This window comes from Zingiber officinale, chromosome 8A (genome assembly GCF_018446385.1).
Source record: "Zingiber officinale cultivar Zhangliang chromosome 8A, Zo_v1.1, whole genome shotgun sequence".
Taxonomy (NCBI): domain Eukaryota; kingdom Viridiplantae; phylum Streptophyta; class Magnoliopsida; order Zingiberales; family Zingiberaceae; genus Zingiber; species Zingiber officinale.
Genome location: NC_056000.1, coordinates 6,027,826 through 6,048,329, shown reverse-complemented (window position 1 = coordinate 6,048,329; position 20,504 = coordinate 6,027,826). Strand labels below are relative to the sequence as shown.

The following is a 20,504-nucleotide window of genomic DNA, read 5'->3' as shown; positions in this document are numbered from 1 at the left end:
AGAAATGCATTACTTTTTGGAAGACAGCCAAGTGGTGATTACGATTTACAGTAAAGTCTCATGCGTTCTGCCAACTTTAACTTTATTTCTGCCTTGTGAAGTGCAAGGTCCACAAAACTGAACAGTAAATTCAAAAATGACGACGGTGACTTGTTGTTGCAGTTTCATCAACTTTTGTCAACATCTAATTTCAGTCACTAAAACGGGAAGAAGAAAAACATACAAACTGTGCTAATGTTTGTACTTCTCCAATCGACAACAACCGAGTGTTTGCAGAATCCAAGTGTATTATGCTCCCTTATTGAAACATTTGTGCAGGTATGATCTTTGCGGTTGTTAAAAAGGTCTGCACAGCACTGCAATTTGGGTTTAGAAAGTCTGGAAGCAACTCAGCTCAAGCCAAACACTGAGTGCAGTGATAGGGATATTGATTTAATATATGTATATTTTTAATTGCTTTGACTAAGAGTTTGAAGCATCGATTGGATAGTAAAGTTTTGTTTGTGTGAAATGAAGAGGAATGGGATGGTGAGTAATTAGAATTAATGGAGTGGGCCAAGTGGTTTCATTAATAGGGACTAGGAATCTAACATTGGATTTGGGATGGAACACTCCAGCTTCCATTGATTTTTCTCACAAAGCAAAATTGGAGTCAGGACACAATTAGTGATGGCCGCTGTTGATCATCCAGATCAAGCTTGTTCTAAGGAGGAGTCCTGTTTAGGCTGAAAGTGAAAGAACATTCAATTTTTGATCCTAGTGTTTGGCATGATTCATGAGAGCAAGCCGGCCATTTTCCAGTGGGAAAAAAAGAGCAAAAATAAAAAATAAAAACATACAGTGCAAAAATATTGACGTGATTAATTTGGTCAACTAATCTCTAACATTAATGGACTTTGATTACTGTTCAGTCACGTTGTTAGCGTTGTGAGAGGAAACTCCACAAGTGTAAATCCCCTCCTTTTTCCCATTGTTTTTTAAAGACAAATTGGAATTATTACTTCTATAAAACATTTTTTTTAAAAAAAATTGTTTATCAAGTTAAAAATTTTATGGAACAAATGATAATTTTATATTTAATTTAATTTAATTTAATGTTGGAAGAATGTGTTTCTTGTGCGAGCGTTTTGATTCCGATAGCAGTTTTGTTTTTTTTAATGGACCATTCAAAAGTTATGTCGCTATTTTATTTTAGACAAAGTCCTTCTTTTGTTTCTATTCGAACGTTGACTATGCTTTGACTGCCATAGATCATAAGCTTGGTTAAAATAGCAAGAGTAATGCATTATAAATCAAATTTAAGAATCTAAAAGATAATAAATATGATCACTTCTATACCAAATAAAAAATCATTTTGCATCAAATACAATAATACAAAACTAGCTCTGCATCAATAATTGATAAGCACCCTTCTGTAATAAAATACCAAAATAAGTCAAAATATAAAAAATTCATAGAACACTCAAACTCATCATATTCTGCTCTCAATTCACCCCGAATCTCTAAAACTATTTGAAAGAACGATTGAGTTTCTGCTAAAATTCTTTGTAAATGAATTGCTTATTTAATCGAAATTAGTAAAAGAAAAATCACAAGAATGGAATGGACTTTGAATTATTGTGAATGCATGATTGAGTTAATAGTTGTATAAAATAAAACTGAGTCACCCCACATAACCATAACCATAACCATATGCAGTGTATTTGACCCTACCAAGTTCCATGGACCACCCTAGCAAAGTGGCCCCCTCGACCATATCCGACCATTAATTTATATTTATATTTATATATTTTTTTATTTTTTATTTGCACTAATAGTAATCAATATCAAAATATTGATATTGGAATTGAATATAAATTTAAATAAATAAATTTAATCTTGAATCGAGATAATATTTTCCATTTTCTTGTGAAATGAGCTCGACGTTAAATCAACGGATTGAATCGAGCCGACGACGAAATATGTTGCGTTAATGTAGTTGCCGATATTATCACGATGTGAAAAGAATTAATTTCACCAAAGACAAACTAAGATATATATATATATATATAATATAATATAATATAACGATGAATTAGAAAAAAATCTAAAGTTTTCATTCCCTATCTGTAAAATTTTATTTGTTTCAATTTTCTCATACAAATATCGTTACATAATTGTTTTTTAAATTAACAGTTTAAATTAGAATCCAGTATATATTTCTATCAAAATTATCTTTCATATTTTTTTTTTAGATATAAAAAGTCTAAAAATTAGTATAATTTTTCTTAAATTCGGCACTTTAAATTAGAATCCAGTATATTTTCTATCAAATTGAACATGATTTTTTTCTACTTAATATAATTACTTCTAAATTCAGCATAAAAAAAAAATCTAATATATTTTCTATTCAATTGAGTATTATTTAAAGAAAATCTAGTATATTTTTTATCTAATTGAATAATTAAAGTCATGCTAAATTTAATAAAAAAAATATATATTAAATTTTAATTTAATACGCTGAATTTAAGAAAAATTATATTTAATTTTTAATTTTTTATATCTGAAAATATTTGAAAATATGAGAAATAATTAGATAAATTAATATCTATATTATATTTGATTAGGGAATGGAAATAAAAATTTTTGAGGAATAAAATTGTAAATTTACTCGTAATATAATATAATATAATATAATATAAAAAGTCGGCGAACGCATCGACAAGATCGATGATGACAGATTTGAGGGGTTCGGACCAAATCTAGCCTCTATTATTTATTCCCACAAAAATGACGCTGGAAATCGCGTGGGGACCACACCGGCTCATTCAACATTATTGCATCGGCGACACGTGGGCTTCACAGCCTAATTGAGGACGGGGACGCCTCCCATTGGCCGACGGAGCCGGTGGCACATGGAACGGGGGACCGCTTTCATATTTCGCCATCTAAGTACGTTTCCGTTATTTATCACAGCGCGCGTCACGTAATGCTTCTTTACCCGCGAAAGTTTCATCTGATCCTGAGAAAAATAATGGAACGCCTTTTTCATGGATCGGATACACCAAATTAAATGGCCGATTAATTTGTGTGTTCTTTTGTTTGTATTCGTTCGTTTGAAATAAATAATTATGGATTAATTATTTTTCTCTTTAGATTAGAAATAAATATATAGTTTCCTTTATTTTTCGAAAGTAAAATAAAAAAACAACATCTTTGATATTAATTTTATCGGCAAATTTGGATGCACTTGTCTCGTACTAGCCTCTATTATTTATTCCCACAAAAATGACGCTGGAAATCGCGTGGGGACCACACCGGCTCATTCAACATTATTGCATCGGCGACACGTGGGCTTCACAGCCTAATTGAGGACGGGGACGCCTCCCATTGGCTGACGGAGCCGGTGGCACATGGAAACGGGGGACCGCTTTCATATTTCGCCATCTAAGTACGTTTCCGTTATTTATCACAGCGCGCGTCACGTAATGCTTCTTTACCCGCGAAAGTTTCATCTGATCCTGAGAAAAATAATGGAACGCCTTTTTCATGGATCGGATACACCAAATTAAATGGCCGATTAATTTGTGTGTTCTTTTGTTTCTATTCGTTCGTTTGAAATAAATAATTATGGATTAATTATTTTTCTCTTTATATTAGAAATAAATAAATAGTTTCCTTTATTTTTCGAAAGTAGAATAAAAAACAACCTCTTTGATATTAATTTTATCGGCAAATTTGGATGCACTTGTCTCGTATTATTTTTTCCTTTATTTCGAGGACGTTGATCTATCTATCTGATGTGACGATTGACAACCATCTCAGTTGACACTGTTGGAATGTTTCAGAAACGACATGATCCACGAATGGAAGAACAAAGCAATAGAAATGCCACGACAAGTACGTCCCCTTTGGATTTTCCTCAACAGTGAGATGATATTTTTTAAGTAAATAAAAAATAGAACAAAAATAGTTAGCATCATAGAAAAGGTTCCTTGTTTTACTTGAAAGAAGAAAAAAATGAATACGTTTGTATATAACTAAATTTAACTTCCAGTATTACATTAGTTTGGGGGAGAACACAGGAAATAATATATCCTTGATTGGATAAATCATTAATACACAAACTTCACCAAGTTAAATTGTACTGGGGCATTTAGATTCACCTCTTTATGAGAGCATATCTTTGACTTGTACTTGCGATGTTCCCTGCTTTAAAACTTCCAGTGCTTCATGCTATTGGTTATAGAGGAGTTGCAGATGATGGACACGAAGTAATTTACAGAAGAGGGACCAAACCAGGTACTCAGCTTTATTCACTTAATTGACAGGACCACTTTCTAGACAATAAAAACAAAAGGAATGGTCACAGCCAGATTTTTCTTGCTACCTTCTTAAATCTGTTCGCTGGGTGAAATGATAACTTCTGTTGCGAGAATGAATCAATCGAGATCAGTTTCAACTATGGTAATTACAGATAATAGTTGTGAGAAATTGCTCAGTTAAACATATGTATGGGTGAAGAAAAGGACATGAAAATTCCAACCATTCATTCATTCATTCATTCAATTGTTCAGAAACAGCCACTCGTTTCCATATTTTATGTCATTCTGTCACACGTTCTTTCTTGCACTCCTACTGCGGTGACAACTGCACTGTTCCATGGAGATATATCCGGAAGTGTCTTGCTTGTGGACCAGTTTCCCTAGTCGAGCTGACAAGGAAGTCGCTGTCCTGTTGCTATCGCCAACCTGTCGCTTTCCTGTCTGCATCATCGTGCTCGACCTGACTGCCAGGCCACTCATTCCATTCATTCTCTCTTTATCCCTATCAAGCTTCATTCCATCTAGCCAGAATTGATCCACCAACCTCCCATCTCCACTGGCAGCCTCACGGCAGCTTGTCTCGGTCCCCCACTTACCTATCAATTTCATTTTTTTTCACCACAGAGATTGAAAAGGAAATGTAGGATACTGCCTGCGAGAATGTTCAAGATACATGTGGTTATACATCAATGGAGACAAAAACAAAATCCTACTGTATAAGAAGAGAGTAAGTTACAAACTACATACGAGTTCAAAGCAGAATATAAACAGAACCTGAATTCACAGTGTCTCCTGAAATAACAGATCTGTGGGTATGCATCCAGTCTCCAATATTTATAATGAAAGTAGATGTACAATGGTAATGGTCCACTTCCATTCAATATACCGTGATTGATTCAGGCAACAAGATTAGTTGAATCTAGTGTGATCTTAGCATTTAAAGTAGTAACAGATTGCCATTTCCAAAGTATCACCAAATACTGACTATTCATTTTCATCCTCGTATCTGCAAAAAAGTGGTCAACTACAGAAAATATTCAATACCATGGACGATAAGGTGGAGTTTGTTGGATTTTTTTTTTAAATTTTCAATTGCACTCGCAGAAGTGGCTCATGAAGATACAAATTACCACTAAAAATGTTGGTGAAGAATTCAAATTGAAGATTACACGAAAGAGGAAGAGAAGAAAACTTGACTTGCAGGAACATGACGGTCATTATTTATAAAAGAGATACTAATTGCATATACAAAATAGGGAGTACATCACAATCTTGGCAAAGTTGGAGAAGGGTAATGATCCTAGTATGCAAAGATTCCTACAAACTGTCAGATTTGCTACTTAACAAGTCCAATAATTCAAAATTATGAACCTTTGCATATAAGATATCAACACAAAACTGCATATCATTGTGAGGATTAGTAAAACCACAATTAACAAAAACAACCGATGTACAAGTATGAAACAGCACAAAATTAGAACAATATATATTCCACTTTCAAAACTTATGCCATTTATAAACAAAACTATCTTGTGTCCTTAGAATACATGACACCATCCAATGAAACAATGATCATTTGCCAATAGAACATGGGCAGATTGAATGATCCGATGACAAGCCAATATTATACAAAAAAAATCTTAAAAATTATTAAATTTAAGCTTTCAAGTAGGAACCTCAACACAGTTAATCTGTTTATTAATAGACTAACTGCTTCCCGAGGCAAAATGTTCTAATTGACTTCTATTGAGATATATCTGAAAATATTTGCCTTAACTAGGGTGCTGTTTCCAACACCACTACACATATACAATTTGTATTCCATTGCATTCAATTTGTAGATGCATTATTCTTCTGTATATTCAGGAAAAATGCAATTAGTCCAGATGAGAAACAGCTGAATAAAGTGTCAACTAGCTTAGTAGGTGAGGACCTTAGAAGTTGTCGCTAAGGTCTTAGATTAAAATTTTGCTTTCATCAGAAAATGAGAGATTAAGGGCTTTTGATAGGTAATCTAAAAAACAAGCAGAAAGTGTACATCTTAGGAGTTGCCAATAAAGACATAAGATGGGGGAGGTGATGGTCAACCTGCAAACTCGTTTAATTTATGCAACCGGGCTTGCTTTGAATGTTAGACAGCAAAGGATGAGGATAAATAATGTTCATTGATAGAGAGAACACAAAATCACCTTCAATTAGTCAAGGGGAAGAGAGGTAATCTGAATCTTCTTGGAGGATAAAGAAAGTATTACTTGGATTAAGCATGCTTAATATTGTTTTTTTTTTTAAAAAAAACATTACAAATATATAGAATACACAATTTCTTTCTATAAACTTGGTCTGGCTCCTAATAAATAAATTTATTCTTAATCCCTTAGTCATGATGGACTCTCATAGCTAAATCCAATTGCATTATGGTTGGTGACTTCTTCAAATTAAAACCACAAAAAATATAACTGGGACAACATAAAATGCAATTGTTAAAAATGCGCCCCTGGCATTACTCCTCTTCATTGCTGACATGGAGCCGATGGTGATTGTTGATGTAGCAAAGAGACACATAACATTAAGCGAGCTAGAAACTCCAAGGTGGCATATGGAGTCTCCATACAGCCTGTCATTCTATGATAAGACATGGAGAAGGTGGAAATTAATATCAACAGCTTTAATTATCATTCAGAAACTTTTACATAAATCCAAAGTTAAAGATCCTGAGAAGTGGGAGTAAATTTGAGGTCAGAAATGTTTGACAACCTGATTTTAAGTTAATTCAGTGAATACAGCATAGCAAAAATTCTTCAAAATTTTATCTTCATCAGCTTTGATCTGAGTGAACCTCAGAAAATTTGTGCAGCAAAAGAGAACGGAAAATTTCTCATAGAAGAATACCTGGAATGTTTGGGATTTTTGCATGTTGAGAATCATTGAGGGGGAATCTAGATGATCAGAATTTCCTTTCTGCTCTGGGAATGGACATGGGGGTTGTGGTGAGAAGCCTCTTTCCAGATCTATACCTAGTATGTGCTAATAAGCTTGTCAGGATTTAAGAGCTCAAATCCACCCATCTTTCTCTTCGGCTATTATATGATAAGCCTGTCTCATTCAGTATGCTTCAAAATTTGCATCATTTGCCATATACAATCTCATCTGAGTCTGCAAATTGGAGACAGTTACATGGCAGTATAGTAGCAGTAAAATCAGCTTACCATATGATTACTTTTCACGGCATAGTAGATTTACTTGCACCTTTCCCAGTGAGTTCTTTGCACTAGCCCCACCTCAGGCAGGTTGTTCTGAATTTATTTCAATTATCATGAATGGAGTCCTTCACTTTCCAAACTTAGGTGGAATTATCTTCTTCTGTTCCAAACAGCGTGCAAGAAGATCAGGAGGCAATTGAGAAGCATGGGTGATATATTGACCAAAGATGTTGACAATTTATAAACATTACACGAAGTTGGGAGATGTTGGGAGAAATTAGAGAAGAGGAAGGGAAAAGGGGGCAGAAGAGGTAGGGGGGTCCACAATCAAAATAAGGTCTCTGGTTTATGTGACCTAATCACTACGAGAAGGCACTCATATCTTGTGAAGAACCTAATCACTACGAGAAGGCAGTCATATCTTGTGAAGAACCTAATCTAAGGTTTTTAATTCACTTTTCATCAAAATCCCATCAAACATTTCAACCATTGGTTTTTTAAAATCAGTGTACTACTTTAATAATCAGTCTCTCAATCTAACTCCTGTACCTTGTCAAACATCCAAGTCAAACAATGACACTAAAATCCAACCCTAATGGGTTCATAATCACATTTAATAACTTAGAGAATAATGTGCTGTACACCTCAATCAAGAAGTATGCACTTCTCCATTGATCTCGTTTAAAAACTATTAGAAAATAAGACATTGGACAACTAGATCCATAGCTAGAGTCTAAGTAATATAGATGTATTATACTCTAATGCTAACGAACACTTAGAGAAAGTTCTGCTCCAACTCACAAAAGTGCCCAGTTGGGCCCTGACATGTTTGCACAATATAGAGGATTAGAAAAATTCTATATAAATTAAGGGGAAAAAGAAGAAATAAAATAAAATAAAATGGGAACCTATAATTCATCACTGCAAGAGTAAGATAAATATGAAACAACTCATTTCTGATTGTTAAATCTATCATTGAATAAGGGTTTTCAATATTAGGGATTTTAAGGAATTTGCAATCAAGGAATTCAAAGTTTTCAAAATTAGTAATTGGAATGACAGCAAGTGTAGGTCTTTGAATATCTGAATCATAGTGAAATGTGACATTATCATTGAGGTTAGGATTTTACACATAGGCTTTCAAGTTAACACATTAATGATCCCTTTTTATTTGTTTATTTATTTATTTATAGTTGGCATCAGGTATACAACTAATGATCCCTCTTTTTCAATCCATAAACAGGATGTTCATAAATTTTGGTGACGTGGAATCTGAACGAACGAAGATCAAAATGATAAGGGACTTATGGAAACAATCGATTATTATTTATATCAGAAATTTTTAGTCATACGAGTATATGAGATGAAGTGACAAACTACAAGCAAACATAGAACATCTAGAATACATAAGATGAAACCAGACAAATCTCTCCAATCCTGGATTTATGTTAAGAAAGCACCTCAATGAACACCAGAGCTTTAACAACAATCCCGGATGCATTGACGAGCAAATTCATTCAAACATAAACAAAGACATTGGCAGGGTTATGAAATGATAAAGGATAGAATATAGAAATAACATCCAAACATATTTCATATATACTGGCAGAAAATAAACTTACCTAGGACATAGCAACCTCCATCATAAACTGACCAAGAGATCAAACCCAATTTTGCCATCCCCAAACCAAAATTTATTCTCTACGCCTGTAAAATTCATTCAATTCCAAAATTTATTCTATACGCAGCTCGATTGCTAGAGTCGCTGCAGCAGAAGAAACAAATATGATTAAAGTTACTCGATGTATCGTCGCCCACCCTTTCTTCTCTTTCTGATCTCGCCAGCGATGACAAAGGGCGAACTAGAGAAGCTAAACCAAGTTCTCTCAGTTTTCATGTGGAACGCTTCGTTCCGCCTCAAGGCCTTAGAGAGCGGTCAAATCTGTCGATCTCCCTTTCCCCGATCTCCGGCCATCTTTATTCTTTACACCAATTCTGCTGCTTCTTCTTTCTTTCCTCCCTCACAGTTAAAACAAATCTTTGATACGAAAAAGAATACCTAGAAAACGGCATTTCCAAAGCTCTTTCGCATCGCTCTTAATCCATTGCAGAAGCTCTGTTTCCGAAGCATTAGATCTCTTCAGGAAAAATAATCAAATAGTCAGAGGAAAAACCTACCTTCGCGAGGTAGGATTTATCGCGTATCAGGCAATCCATTGCTGCAGGTCGTCAAATGCATCCTAAAATCGAGCTTTGTGGGCACTGGATGGAATACGATATCTGCAATTCTCATGGACCGAGAAGGAAGAAGATTATGACCTTGTTCTATTTCGGCCATTGGATCAACACGTTTAAAGAGGGAGTTGAGCCCATTGGATCCAATATTTCCTGTGCCCATTTGATATTGAGATATTTTGCTACAGAAATCATATGGAAAGTTCAATTCACTACTCGAAATGCATCCTCTTTCTCAAAATATCCTAAAAATCTTTAAAATCACCAAAAGAAATCCTTTAAATTCTCAATGCTTTACCACTTAATCATTGACACCGTTAATTTATTTGCTGAATTTTGATAATTTCGAAAAAAAGAGAGTAAAATTTGATAATTTCATAGTAACTAATTCTACTTTCTATAGTTGGTTTAAATAGCAACTGAGAACAACAGGCCACAAAAGTCAATAAGTCGCGTACGATGTTTTGAACAATTAATAAATGTGAGAGAGAATGACTCGTTCAGAACTGTCTCGAAATATATTTGGTTTAATCTCAAATCTTACTCATATGCCTGCTGTCCCCTCCACAAAAAGTAAGAGCAAAAATAATAATAATAATAATAATAATCCTGAAGTAGATAAACAAATCTTGTATAAAGAAAACAATAAAAAGACTATTCGACAAGGAAAAAGGAAGAAGGCACATGTAAATGTCTGCCTAAGTAAGTTCGATCAATGAATCCATCATTGCTACCAAAGATATCAAAAGGTGAGGGGACAGAAAAGATGAATTTTTACCACAGCAGCCATGCTCTCCCCTATATGAACACAGCACCAAGTGCCCATCCCCATCATCCTCCTCCTCCAAACAATATAACGTTTTACATTCTTACTTTTCCTTGAGAAATGGAGTTTCAGTAAAAGCATAGAGAAAAGAATACGCAGTTTAATAAGTTCCAACTGAGTTCATTCTGATGTTGTCGGAACCGGCTTTGAGTTTTCATTGGTGCAATTGAAACAAAAGCTTACGCAGTTTGATCGTTAACTTTTAATAAAACCATATTAAACTGAGGAGGAGGAACAATGACAAGGACAAGTTGCAGGAGACAAAGTAAAGGACAGAAAGTGCAACGTCAGAACGCTATAATATAGAGAGTATTGCATTCTTTAATTTGTTTGGCTCTCCTCATCGGCTCCCTATATCTATCTATGCATATTATTTATCACTTTTCATTTTTCCTGTGCTTCTTGGTCTATCAGATCTCTGTTCTTGTTGTATTCAGTAAGCTTTTGGCTTTATGCCGGTTTTGCTTTCTAAATTATATGCTTGAAATCAGTTCTTTCTTCGACCAAATCAACAAAAACGAGAAAACTAAACTGAGCATATATAATTAAGCAGCTGAGCGAGTGGAGGGAGGAGAAGATGTCCAATCTCACATCTCCCGCCGGCGAAGCCTGTGTCACCTCAAGCCCCCGGTTCTCTTCCATGGCTTCTCAGTCGCCGCCTAAAGGAGCGAAGAAAAAGAGGGGCCTTCCAGGAAACCCAGGTGTCACTATTTCTTCACATATTATGTTGCTACCGCGCGCGCGCGTTTAGTTTGTTCTTGTTGCCTTTTCCTTTAATCTTTGGATTCGATTCGATCGATTCAGACCCGGATGCTGAAGTGATAGCTTTGTCACCTAAGGCACTGATGGCGATCAACAGGTTCGTGTGTGAGGTCTGCAACAAAGGGTTCCAAAGGGATCAGAACCTGCAGCTGCACAGGAGGGGCCATAACTTGCCATGGAAGTTGAAGCAGAGGGCAGGGGAGGATCATCAGGTCGTGAGGAAGAAGGTGTACATCTGTCCTGAAGTGTCATGCGTGCACCATGATCCTTCCAGGGCGCTCGGAGACCTCACAGGCATCAAGAAACACTTCTCCAGAAAGCACGGCGAGAAGAAGTGGAAGTGCGACAAGTGCTCCAAGAAGTATGCCGTGCAGTCAGATTGGAAAGCACACAGCAAGATCTGCGGAACGAAGGAGTACAGATGTGACTGTGGAACTCTCTTCGCAAGGCAATAATTACCATTACTACTGTTTCACAATATTGACTCATGATTCATTTCTGTAATTACGTTTGGTACTTTGCAGAAGGGACAGCTTTATCACCCACAGAGCATTCTGTGATGCTCTAGCTGAACAAACTGGAAAAGCCATAACTCCAGTTGAGAATGATGCTCACCAACAGTCGGTCAACTCTCAAGTCATGTCATCTCGTGAACTCCCAGCGGTTTTCCAAACTGACATGATCGTGAAACCCCAGGAGGCTGGCAATTCTTCAGAAATGTTCTCAGCGCTATATTTCAACATGATGCAGGAAGTGGCACCTGCCGCCTCGACATCCAAGATCCAAACGGAACTCTTCCCTTTAGTAAATCAGCACAAGATCCATCCTTCATTCCCTGCTTCGTCTCCTTATTTGTCAGCCACGGCACTGCTCCAAAAGGCAGCTCAAATGGGTGCCATGATGGGGAAAGCACACCAGTATGCTGATCAGACGCAGGGGTTTAGCCACGGGTTTTCCTCTGCTCAGGGAGAAAATTGGAGCGACAGCCATTTGCATGGATTGGGAACTACAGCGGGTGCTTTTGATCATATGCATGAAATAGTGCAAGATAGGATTATTGGGGGCTGTGAAAGAGAGCAGCAGGGATCAGAGGGCAAGAGTGAAGAAGAGGAAGAGGAAGAGGTGACAGTAACCAATTGACTCTAGATTTGCTGGGGAAGAGGGCTACGTTGGAGTTGGACCCGTCCATGTACGATGCCTCTTCCTACGAGGCTGCACTACAAGAACCATATTGGCATCAGTAAGCTACACAGCACCATGTTGTCTCTAGTGTGTCATTGTTTTTCTCTCCATTCCCTTCATCATTTCTTATTAAGCCTGTCATAGTTATTATTTGCCTTTTCTCGTTTAAATTTAATTTGCTGCTTTTGCAATTCTCCTCATTAGCGTAAGGCAACAGCAGCTATTTATCAAATCTACGTATTCGTTGGGTTAACGTCTGTCTATTTTGGATGATATTGCACAGGACTATATTAATTAAATTACAAATTGATTAAGGTATTGTTATATATGTAGTTAACATTAAATTTTTCTACACCAATGGCATGGTGGATACAATGTCTCTTTCATTTGGACCACTGCGACTGTAGCCATTCCATCAAGCTACAACATGTACATATGCGATGCGTGCGTGCGTTCATGTGCCATCAATCAACGTGCCAATTAGTTAATTTTTCATGATTATGATTAATTAACTCACGCATAGTAAGCTAACGGGCGTTATAATATGGAATAGTCTGAGCAGCTAACCATTTGCAACATTAAACAATAATGATAAATTATTTTTCAAATATATTAAATTTAGCGATGGAGAAATTCCACGACCGAACTAAAGGTACAATTATATTTGATCCTATATATTAATCGCCGATCGATTTTATAACCAGTCTCTTTTAAAAACACTGCAACAAAACAAAAGCAATGAATGGATAGATCCACAAGGAGACATGAGGTGTTATAGATGAAACAAAAGCCTCTAAAATTTTTGTCCACAAGCAATCATGAGGCTCTTTAATTCAAGTAATGTAATTAACGAGTCCAACATGGTTAATAAATGAGAATGAGCCCATTCACTTGCAATAATACATGCTTGTCGTGCAATTGCATAAACATTCATTATGGCTAACGATTAAATAATATATAATTCAATCTGAATTCAAAATACCAAAAATTAAAGGCAATATTTCAAATAACTAAAGAAGCTAGATTACAGAAACTTTTTTCTGAAAGAATGATGCACAATATGCATGCAGTTTACATTAGCAGTCTGGTTGATGAACAATCATCTTGAAGCAGCTTCAGCAGTCTTTCCTTTTGTGGGTGTTCCAAAGAGGTCAATTTATCCCCAATGCCTACAGGTGGTCCGATGCTACAATGATCGGTGTTGTGCAACGCGATAGCAACCGCATGCTCTGTTGCTACTAAACGTAGGATTATACAAATTCATACAATTCTTCAGCGGCCAACCTTTTTGACAAACGTCTAAAACTCAGGAAAAAAACAATTAAAGAATAATATGTGGTAAAGAAAATATCCAACCTTTCCTTAGGAACATGAAAAAGATTCCAACAACCCAACTGCATTCCGGTAGAAATGAAAATACGGAAGTACTCTAAGGTTGAACCTTTTGCACATTGACTTGTTCTTGCCATAATTCACTTTGATGACTAGAAACTCTGGATCTTGTTCTTATACTGTTTTGCAAAGTTGAAGCATATTTAACAGGAAAGCGATGTCATTGAAAGAGATCCTTATATTCCACCAAAATATGCAAGATGTTAAATTTATGTATCTAAAAGCATATGCACCTTAACATGATAGCTGTTATAAAAAAAATAAATAAAAAATCATAAACTTCCCAAGTGAATAAACTTAAGCCAGCGTCACTTCAGTAACAATGATCTATGTACGATCATGGTCGATGAGGAAAATGAAGGTCAAGAATAATGAAACATTAGGCTCTAAAGGTACCTAACAAATACTCGGTAAGTATACGCTTCAATATGCTACACATCCAACCCACTTGGCCTTTTAAGGAAAAAACACAAGTTAGATATACATTCACAAACTTTTCAGAGATACAGCAAGACAGAAAGAGATACAATAACAATGCAAAAGGCCTAAATATTTCAGAATTGTAAGGGGAATCTCCAACATTTTATTTACAAGGGAGTCATGTATGTCCACAAGAAATTACTGATGAAGCTTTGGTCATACAGTGCATATAACAGATATCCACACTGCTGTTGCTAGTAGGTAGATCTTTTGTCATTGTCAGTTAGAAAAAGAATTTCTATTATTACAGCATATAGTACATAATAATTGGGAAGTAGTGGATGGGACCAGAATCCAAAAGATAAACCTCTGTTCAATGGCTTTTTCCTTTATCAAAACCCATTTGGCAACAGAATTTGAAGCAACAGGCAGATATCAAATTGTCACATTTGAGCATATATTTTGGTATGGTGGGCTAGAAGATTTCGAGAGCAGATCTTCTGGTCCGCAAATTGCGGACCAGGAGATCCCGCCCCGAAGATTTCAGACTTCTGATGAGAACATATGATTTCCCAAATACAGCCATGCTGTTTCTGTGCTAAGAAAGTAAGAAAGATTATATAAGGCACTACCGATTCATTGTTCTCTAATTTGTGGATATCGATGATGAGGTTATTTATCTCCAAGCACTATCAATAAAGCATGCTTATGTTAAAAAATATAAGTCTGAGATGGGTTGAGGTATTAACATTTCTTTTGAACTTAATTTTTATTTTACATAAGACTCGTCAAATAGGATGTCGTATGTGCAAAGGTTTACCAGAATGTTGTTTAACGACTTCCTTGCTAGTGGATAAACCATGGCCAATATACATTTATTTTTTGCGTCGTTGGATGGCTCCAAAGCACAATCCATGAACTAATTATCATCAAACTAAGCAAACATGCTTCTACAAAAATGCTGTTGTAATGAGATAAGTCAGCTCTTAAAAGAGAGACTTAACTGCAAAGCAATTGAATCACAGAAATTAAATTGTTGATCATTAACAGTTTCAAAGCAGCAAAAAGATACTCTTATAATTAGAAGAGTTTGAAGAATCTCTCATAGATGACATGGAAATTAACAAAAATATCTCATAGTATGCAAAGGAAATTAACAGTTATAACTAAGAGATAATGCAAACTACCCTAGTGTATAATGCTTGACAAGAAGCACGCCATGTGCCATAGAACTTGACAATCACGAGCTCATTACCAGCTTCACTAAGTGCATGAACATGTCCTCTCGGGATGGTCTAGTGGCTAACACATGAGGTATTATCATCATAAGGTCTGGGGTTCAAATCTCGGCAAAGCCGAGATAAAATGTCTCTCTTATGTGTTAGTCACTATTTCAAAGGCTAGTAGCCCGGCTAGTAGTCGTCCGTGATTTATCTCCTCCGTGTTGATCCTGGGACGGGTTCGCGGGAACGCTGTGGATGAATGTATTCGCCTTTTGCCACATGAATAAACTGGTCCATGGAATGGATATCGATCATATTAGGTCCTGGACTTTTCTCTCACCGCATAGGATCATCATCCTCGGCCACAACTGCATGAACCTGAGATAAACAACCATAACATAGTAAAAACAATATGCAAAAATCAAGAAACTCTCAAATTCCATGGAAGGTATTTCCACCGAAAAAACCGTAATCAAAAAATAAGAACCATCAAATGCACAATAAGAAGCATTCTTCAATGCTCATAAATGCATATGATTACTAAATGAATGAATAGAATTAAGCAGCTAACAGAACCCGTACGAGTTAAGAGATAAGCAGAAAAGCTGAATCAAGAAGTTTCTGCCTACAGACAAATTAGTTTTGTGTACTTCCTTCACTCTACCTCACACTAAGGAAGTCATAGAAAATATTATCATAAATGCTGCAAAAACAAGAGTTGTCACTTGAACTCTGTGAATGCTAACTAAATCCAATGTTAGCATTTTAGTACCTTTCTTAATTCTTTTTGATCATGTCCGAAAGTCGAAGAGATAGAAAGTCGGAAATGTGATGCTCTGGTTGACCATTTATAGATTCCGCTTGGACCTACAATATAAACTACGTCAATGCCGAGTCAAGGAAGGGGTCTTCGGCGTTAGCCCTCTGATGCTCAAGTCAGTCATCGACGATGAAATATAAGGCGGAGCAACAAGAAGACTATGACACAAACCATAAATATCACATATCTCCGTCGATGCTTGGACCCCCCTCCGATAGCGCGCGTGCACGCTTCCCAAGATGAGCACGCATCTCAAAAGTTTCCTTGAAAAGACTTACCAGTAAAGTATCCTGATACAGTATCTTAACGAGTCGAGCATATATCTAAAGTGACAATGGAAACTTCTGTCATACGATCTTCTAGCTGTCCATGCACGGTATCGGCGGGACCAACTCCCAAAAGAATGTCGCTGGATATCAGAGGGAGTGTACTACAAGGCCGAGCGGCTCGGCCTGGATATCGCCGCTCTGGTGCCCCCACCGGTAGGTCAGGACCTTGCACCTCGTCTCCTCCTCTGTTCGGCGTCCAATAATCCTTTGAGCGTCGGTCTTTTGACTCCTCCCCGCATCGAAGGCGATGGTGGATCGGAGCCTTCTTCCCCGGTCGGGGCATGATTCACCCGACCGACCGATGCTATATGTGCGTTGACCATCTTAACTTTAACCTCTATCGTGGCCGTGGGATGGGGCTCCTCATCATCACGACATCACTTTCAATGCAATAATTATTATGTTTCCCAACAAAACCATATTTATATTTCAGTAAATCTTGTTGGTCAGAATCTAAAAATCTCTATCTTTTCAATTATAATACATGCATATAATTAATATATACATATGATATTATTAAAATGTCCATATATATACATGTATATATTCTGATCAAATTCTCATCATTTAGCACTATCCTTTATATTCATACTTAAAACACATGGAATTGTGCATTTGAAATTGCTTGGCTTAGCGCGTCTAAAGTTGTTTGCAGTTTAGTGTTTTAATCTTTGTTGTTTCTTACTGCCATAAAGCTTTATTGGGGAACTTGAGTGTTGCGTACAACCTCAAAAAGGTTGTATCAAGAAGCCAAAACTTTACACATTATTGTTAGCATGAAGAAGATCAAACGATAGTGCCATGCTACAACTACTGTAACTTGTAGTCCAATGACCTCTCTTATGAAATTAAATGATATAAGAACATTTCATAGAAAATCATCAAATTTGTTGGAAATAGAGAAGTTTTTGCTCCTTGATAAACTAAAGCTCATTTAGTTTTATTCCCCCTTTTGGAACTAAATATCCTCCTACACTCCTTATAAATAGGGATGCAATTTTAACTTTGTCAAGGAATAGAAAGTTGTCTTGATCTTCCAAAAAGACTCAATCTTGAATCTGAATACTCGTGTTGCCTAATATGATGTCTCTCATGAGCGAAGGGTTTGGGGGTGTGAATAAAACTTGCCTTTGGGCGAACAGGTCGCCGATGAGGGAGGGCGAGAGAGGAAGAATCAGCATCTATGGGATGCTTGCGTCGTCAGTCATCGTAATTTGTGTTAATCCTGAGACGAGCGCCTTTTCCCCACTTTTGACGCACAGGAGGAGCCCAAAGAAGTAACCGCTCCTTTCTCTTTCCCACTCCTCCTTGCAAGTTGTCGCCGCCTCCGAGTCGCTTCGGTGACTGCCTGCTCACCCTGCTGACCACGGCGGGGAAGTAACAGAAGTGATATAGACCACGGCGATGTAAATTTGGGAGGCTAACGATGTGGCTGCAGTTTAAAATAAGCTTATAATATTTTTATTTAAAAAAAATTATTTTAAGTTCAATAAAAAACATTATTCTAGACAGGATATTTTAAAATTTTATATTGGTGAAGATTTTTAATTGTGAATGTAAACTGAGTAACAAATAATTTACCTTAACATTGAAAAAAAAATAGTAAAGAGATATGTAAGCTAATTACAAGTCATTTATCACAAATTTTAATCAAAGCAGAATTTTTGGAATAAAAAATTTAATAATTTATAATAGTGGACAAATTGAAATAGCTTATTTCTCTCTCTCTATCTCTTTTTTTTTGTATGTTTTTAGTTATAAAGACATCAACTTGCCAACCCAGCATTCACCCTGATTTATCTTCCTCCTACAATATCATGGGGCAGGCGTAAGGGGCCGCTAGGCGGCGGAACCCGCCTTTGCAGCATAGTTATAAAGCAAGACCTTTTAAATCATTAATTTTAAGTATTATTAACCTCTAGTGATTAAATAAAGCATGTCATTTTGTTTACCGAAAAATAATTTTAATAAATGATTTAATGATAATTAATTTGTAATTTCTATTACATTTTAAAGTGAAAATGATTAATTTAAAAATTGTCTTATTTGTTAAATTTTTAAATACCGTACTTTATAAACTTGTTTATCACAAACCAATTTACTAATGACCTTTGAAAATTTTAGTTTTAGTTATTATAAGTTCAAGTCATTCTAATAAAATAAGTTAGCTTGCTGGGAAAATTAGTAAATCTTAGTAGTTTTGGATGATCAATTTGGTAGCGCAAAATTTTGTATGACCATCAAAATAAGTTAAAAAGTATTCACAACGAACGATCAAAAAGTATAACATCTTCTAATTGCACACCCAAGAAAACAACTTTTCTGAAAACAGATATTTATCAGGAAGGATAATTTTATTTGATTTGCGAATTATTTTTACTACTTTTTATTACTTTTTAGGGTTCGGCTATAAACTAACTTACACTTTTTAAATAAAAATAATTCTATGAGTTTTTGATAGCTCAAATGATATATAAATATCAAATTTTGGTGGGCAAAAATTAAAAAGGAGCTCTTTATTTTTGTTATTGACAAAAGATCCCGTACCATAACAATCCAGTATTATTCCAAAAACTACCTTAATATTTTAAAAATTATTCAAATAACATTTTAGAAAAATATTATTACCAAAATAATGTGATTCGGGAGGTAATCGTATAGTCACACGGATAAAGAGGTTAACAGTCTTATTCAGGTGACAAATAAAGTCAAGGAAGAGCCAAGTCATTTCTTGAGTCTGTACGACCTCGAATGCTAGTAGTCTTGGACTCCATGACACTCCTGACTCCGAGTTGTTCATCCATGAGCTACCTCCCGATTTGACGACATCTTGACTTCATGACTTCCCGATCTTATTTATGTAAGGAAGTAAATAATGCACGCACGAATCTTAAAATTTTAGACTATTTCAAAAAATAAATAACGATCGCACAGATATCGAGATTACAGACTATTTAGAAAATAAATAACAAATTAACAATCATACATATCTCGGGATAAGTGGAGATCGTAGAAAACAATCATTACTCTATAAAAGGTCCTACACACCTAGGAGCTTAGGTATATGAACACAAGCATTCAAAACCTTAAACATCTCATTTTCATTCTTCTTCCTTTACCTTCGCACAACTAACTTGTGCATTGGAGTAGCTGCATTATGAAAATCCTGGCTGTCATTTTAACCCTCTTTCTTTCATCTTCTTCTATCCAGACTCCAACGGATATCCCTACCAATCCTTGCTGCCACTAGATGATTGGCAACCAAGGTGGCTTCTACGCCTATTCACCGATAGTTCGTTCATGACGTTTTCAAATAAGATCAAATTGTCATCATCTGTAGGAAAATTAAGTTAAGATATGAATTGAGACGTTATAATAAATGACACTAAAAGACCCAACGTCATCGCCATGGAAAGGAAAGATTTCAACAAGATGGTAGCTACAATAGTGCAGATAGTATTGTAAGGGCAACCCCAACAGCCACTCCCACTGGGAACCAATCCGCCAACTGGCCACCGGTTCGGTCTGTCGAAGCTACGCCAGTGCCTCATCAGAGGACGCCTTGGTCAACAGTAATGTCGTAGATTGCATTTCCCATACTGATCGGTACATCAATGTCGAGGAAATCTTTCACGAAATCTTCAGGAGAGACCCCTATTGAGATACTCTGAAAGGAAAGACCCTCTATTGGGCATTCTCGCAAGTCTTGATCGATGGAGATTTCTTCAAATCTACGGTGAAGAAGCCCCCGGTTGAATTCGACGGATTTAGGCCCATGCACTCAAATATGTCAAGTCGAAGAAGTTAAGTC

At 36.2% G+C, this 20,504-nt stretch overlaps 1 protein-coding gene, 1 long non-coding RNA gene and 1 pseudogene across 5 annotated transcripts; 1 reads left to right on the top strand and 2 right to left on the bottom strand.

Moving 5' to 3' along the window:
- Positions 1–4,512: 4,512 nt before the first annotated feature.
- Positions 4,513–9,846, bottom strand: LOC122012120. Of its 3 annotated transcripts, none has more exons than XR_006120135.1 (3): positions 9,304–9,843; positions 9,127–9,211; positions 4,513–7,664 (listed from the first exon to the last, which is right to left on the bottom strand). It is a non-coding gene; the product is annotated as an uncharacterized LOC122012120 (long non-coding RNA). The 3 variants fall into 3 exon arrangements; XR_006120136.1 differs by having other exon boundaries at positions 9,323–9,843; XR_006120134.1 differs by having other exon boundaries at positions 9,127–9,846.
- Positions 9,847–10,879: 1,033 nt separating this feature from the next.
- LOC122008261 (protein indeterminate-domain 7-like) lies at positions 10,880–12,762 on the top strand. Of its 2 annotated transcripts, none has more exons than XM_042563941.1 (4): positions 10,880–11,001; positions 11,119–11,266; positions 11,370–11,775; positions 11,852–12,762. In XM_042563941.1, exons 2-4 carry the CDS (start codon positions 11,143–11,145, stop codon positions 12,465–12,467), a joined length of 1,146 nt encoding a protein of 381 aa, XP_042419875.1. In that variant the 5' UTR covers positions 10,880–11,001; positions 11,119–11,142; the 3' UTR covers positions 12,468–12,762. The 2 variants fall into 2 exon arrangements, with proteins under 2 accessions (XP_042419875.1, XP_042419876.1); XM_042563942.1 differs by having other exon boundaries at positions 10,910–11,001; positions 11,116–11,266.
- Positions 12,763–13,608: 846 nt separating this feature from the next.
- LOC122009843 lies at positions 13,609–17,874 on the bottom strand (annotated as a pseudogene).
- Positions 17,875–20,504: the final 2,630 nt, after the last annotated feature.

Coding starts and splice junctions, on each gene's coding strand:
- LOC122008261 (XM_042563941.1), top strand. CDS start 11,143: ATGTCCAATCTCACATCTCCCGCCGGCGAAGCCTGTGTCACCTCAAGC. Junction 11,267..11,369: donor GGGCCTTCCAGGAAACCCAG/GTGTCACTATTT, acceptor CGATCGATTCAG/ACCCGGATGCTGAAGTGATA. Junction 11,776..11,851: donor TGTGGAACTCTCTTCGCAAG/GCAATAATTACC, acceptor GGTACTTTGCAG/AAGGGACAGCTTTATCACCC.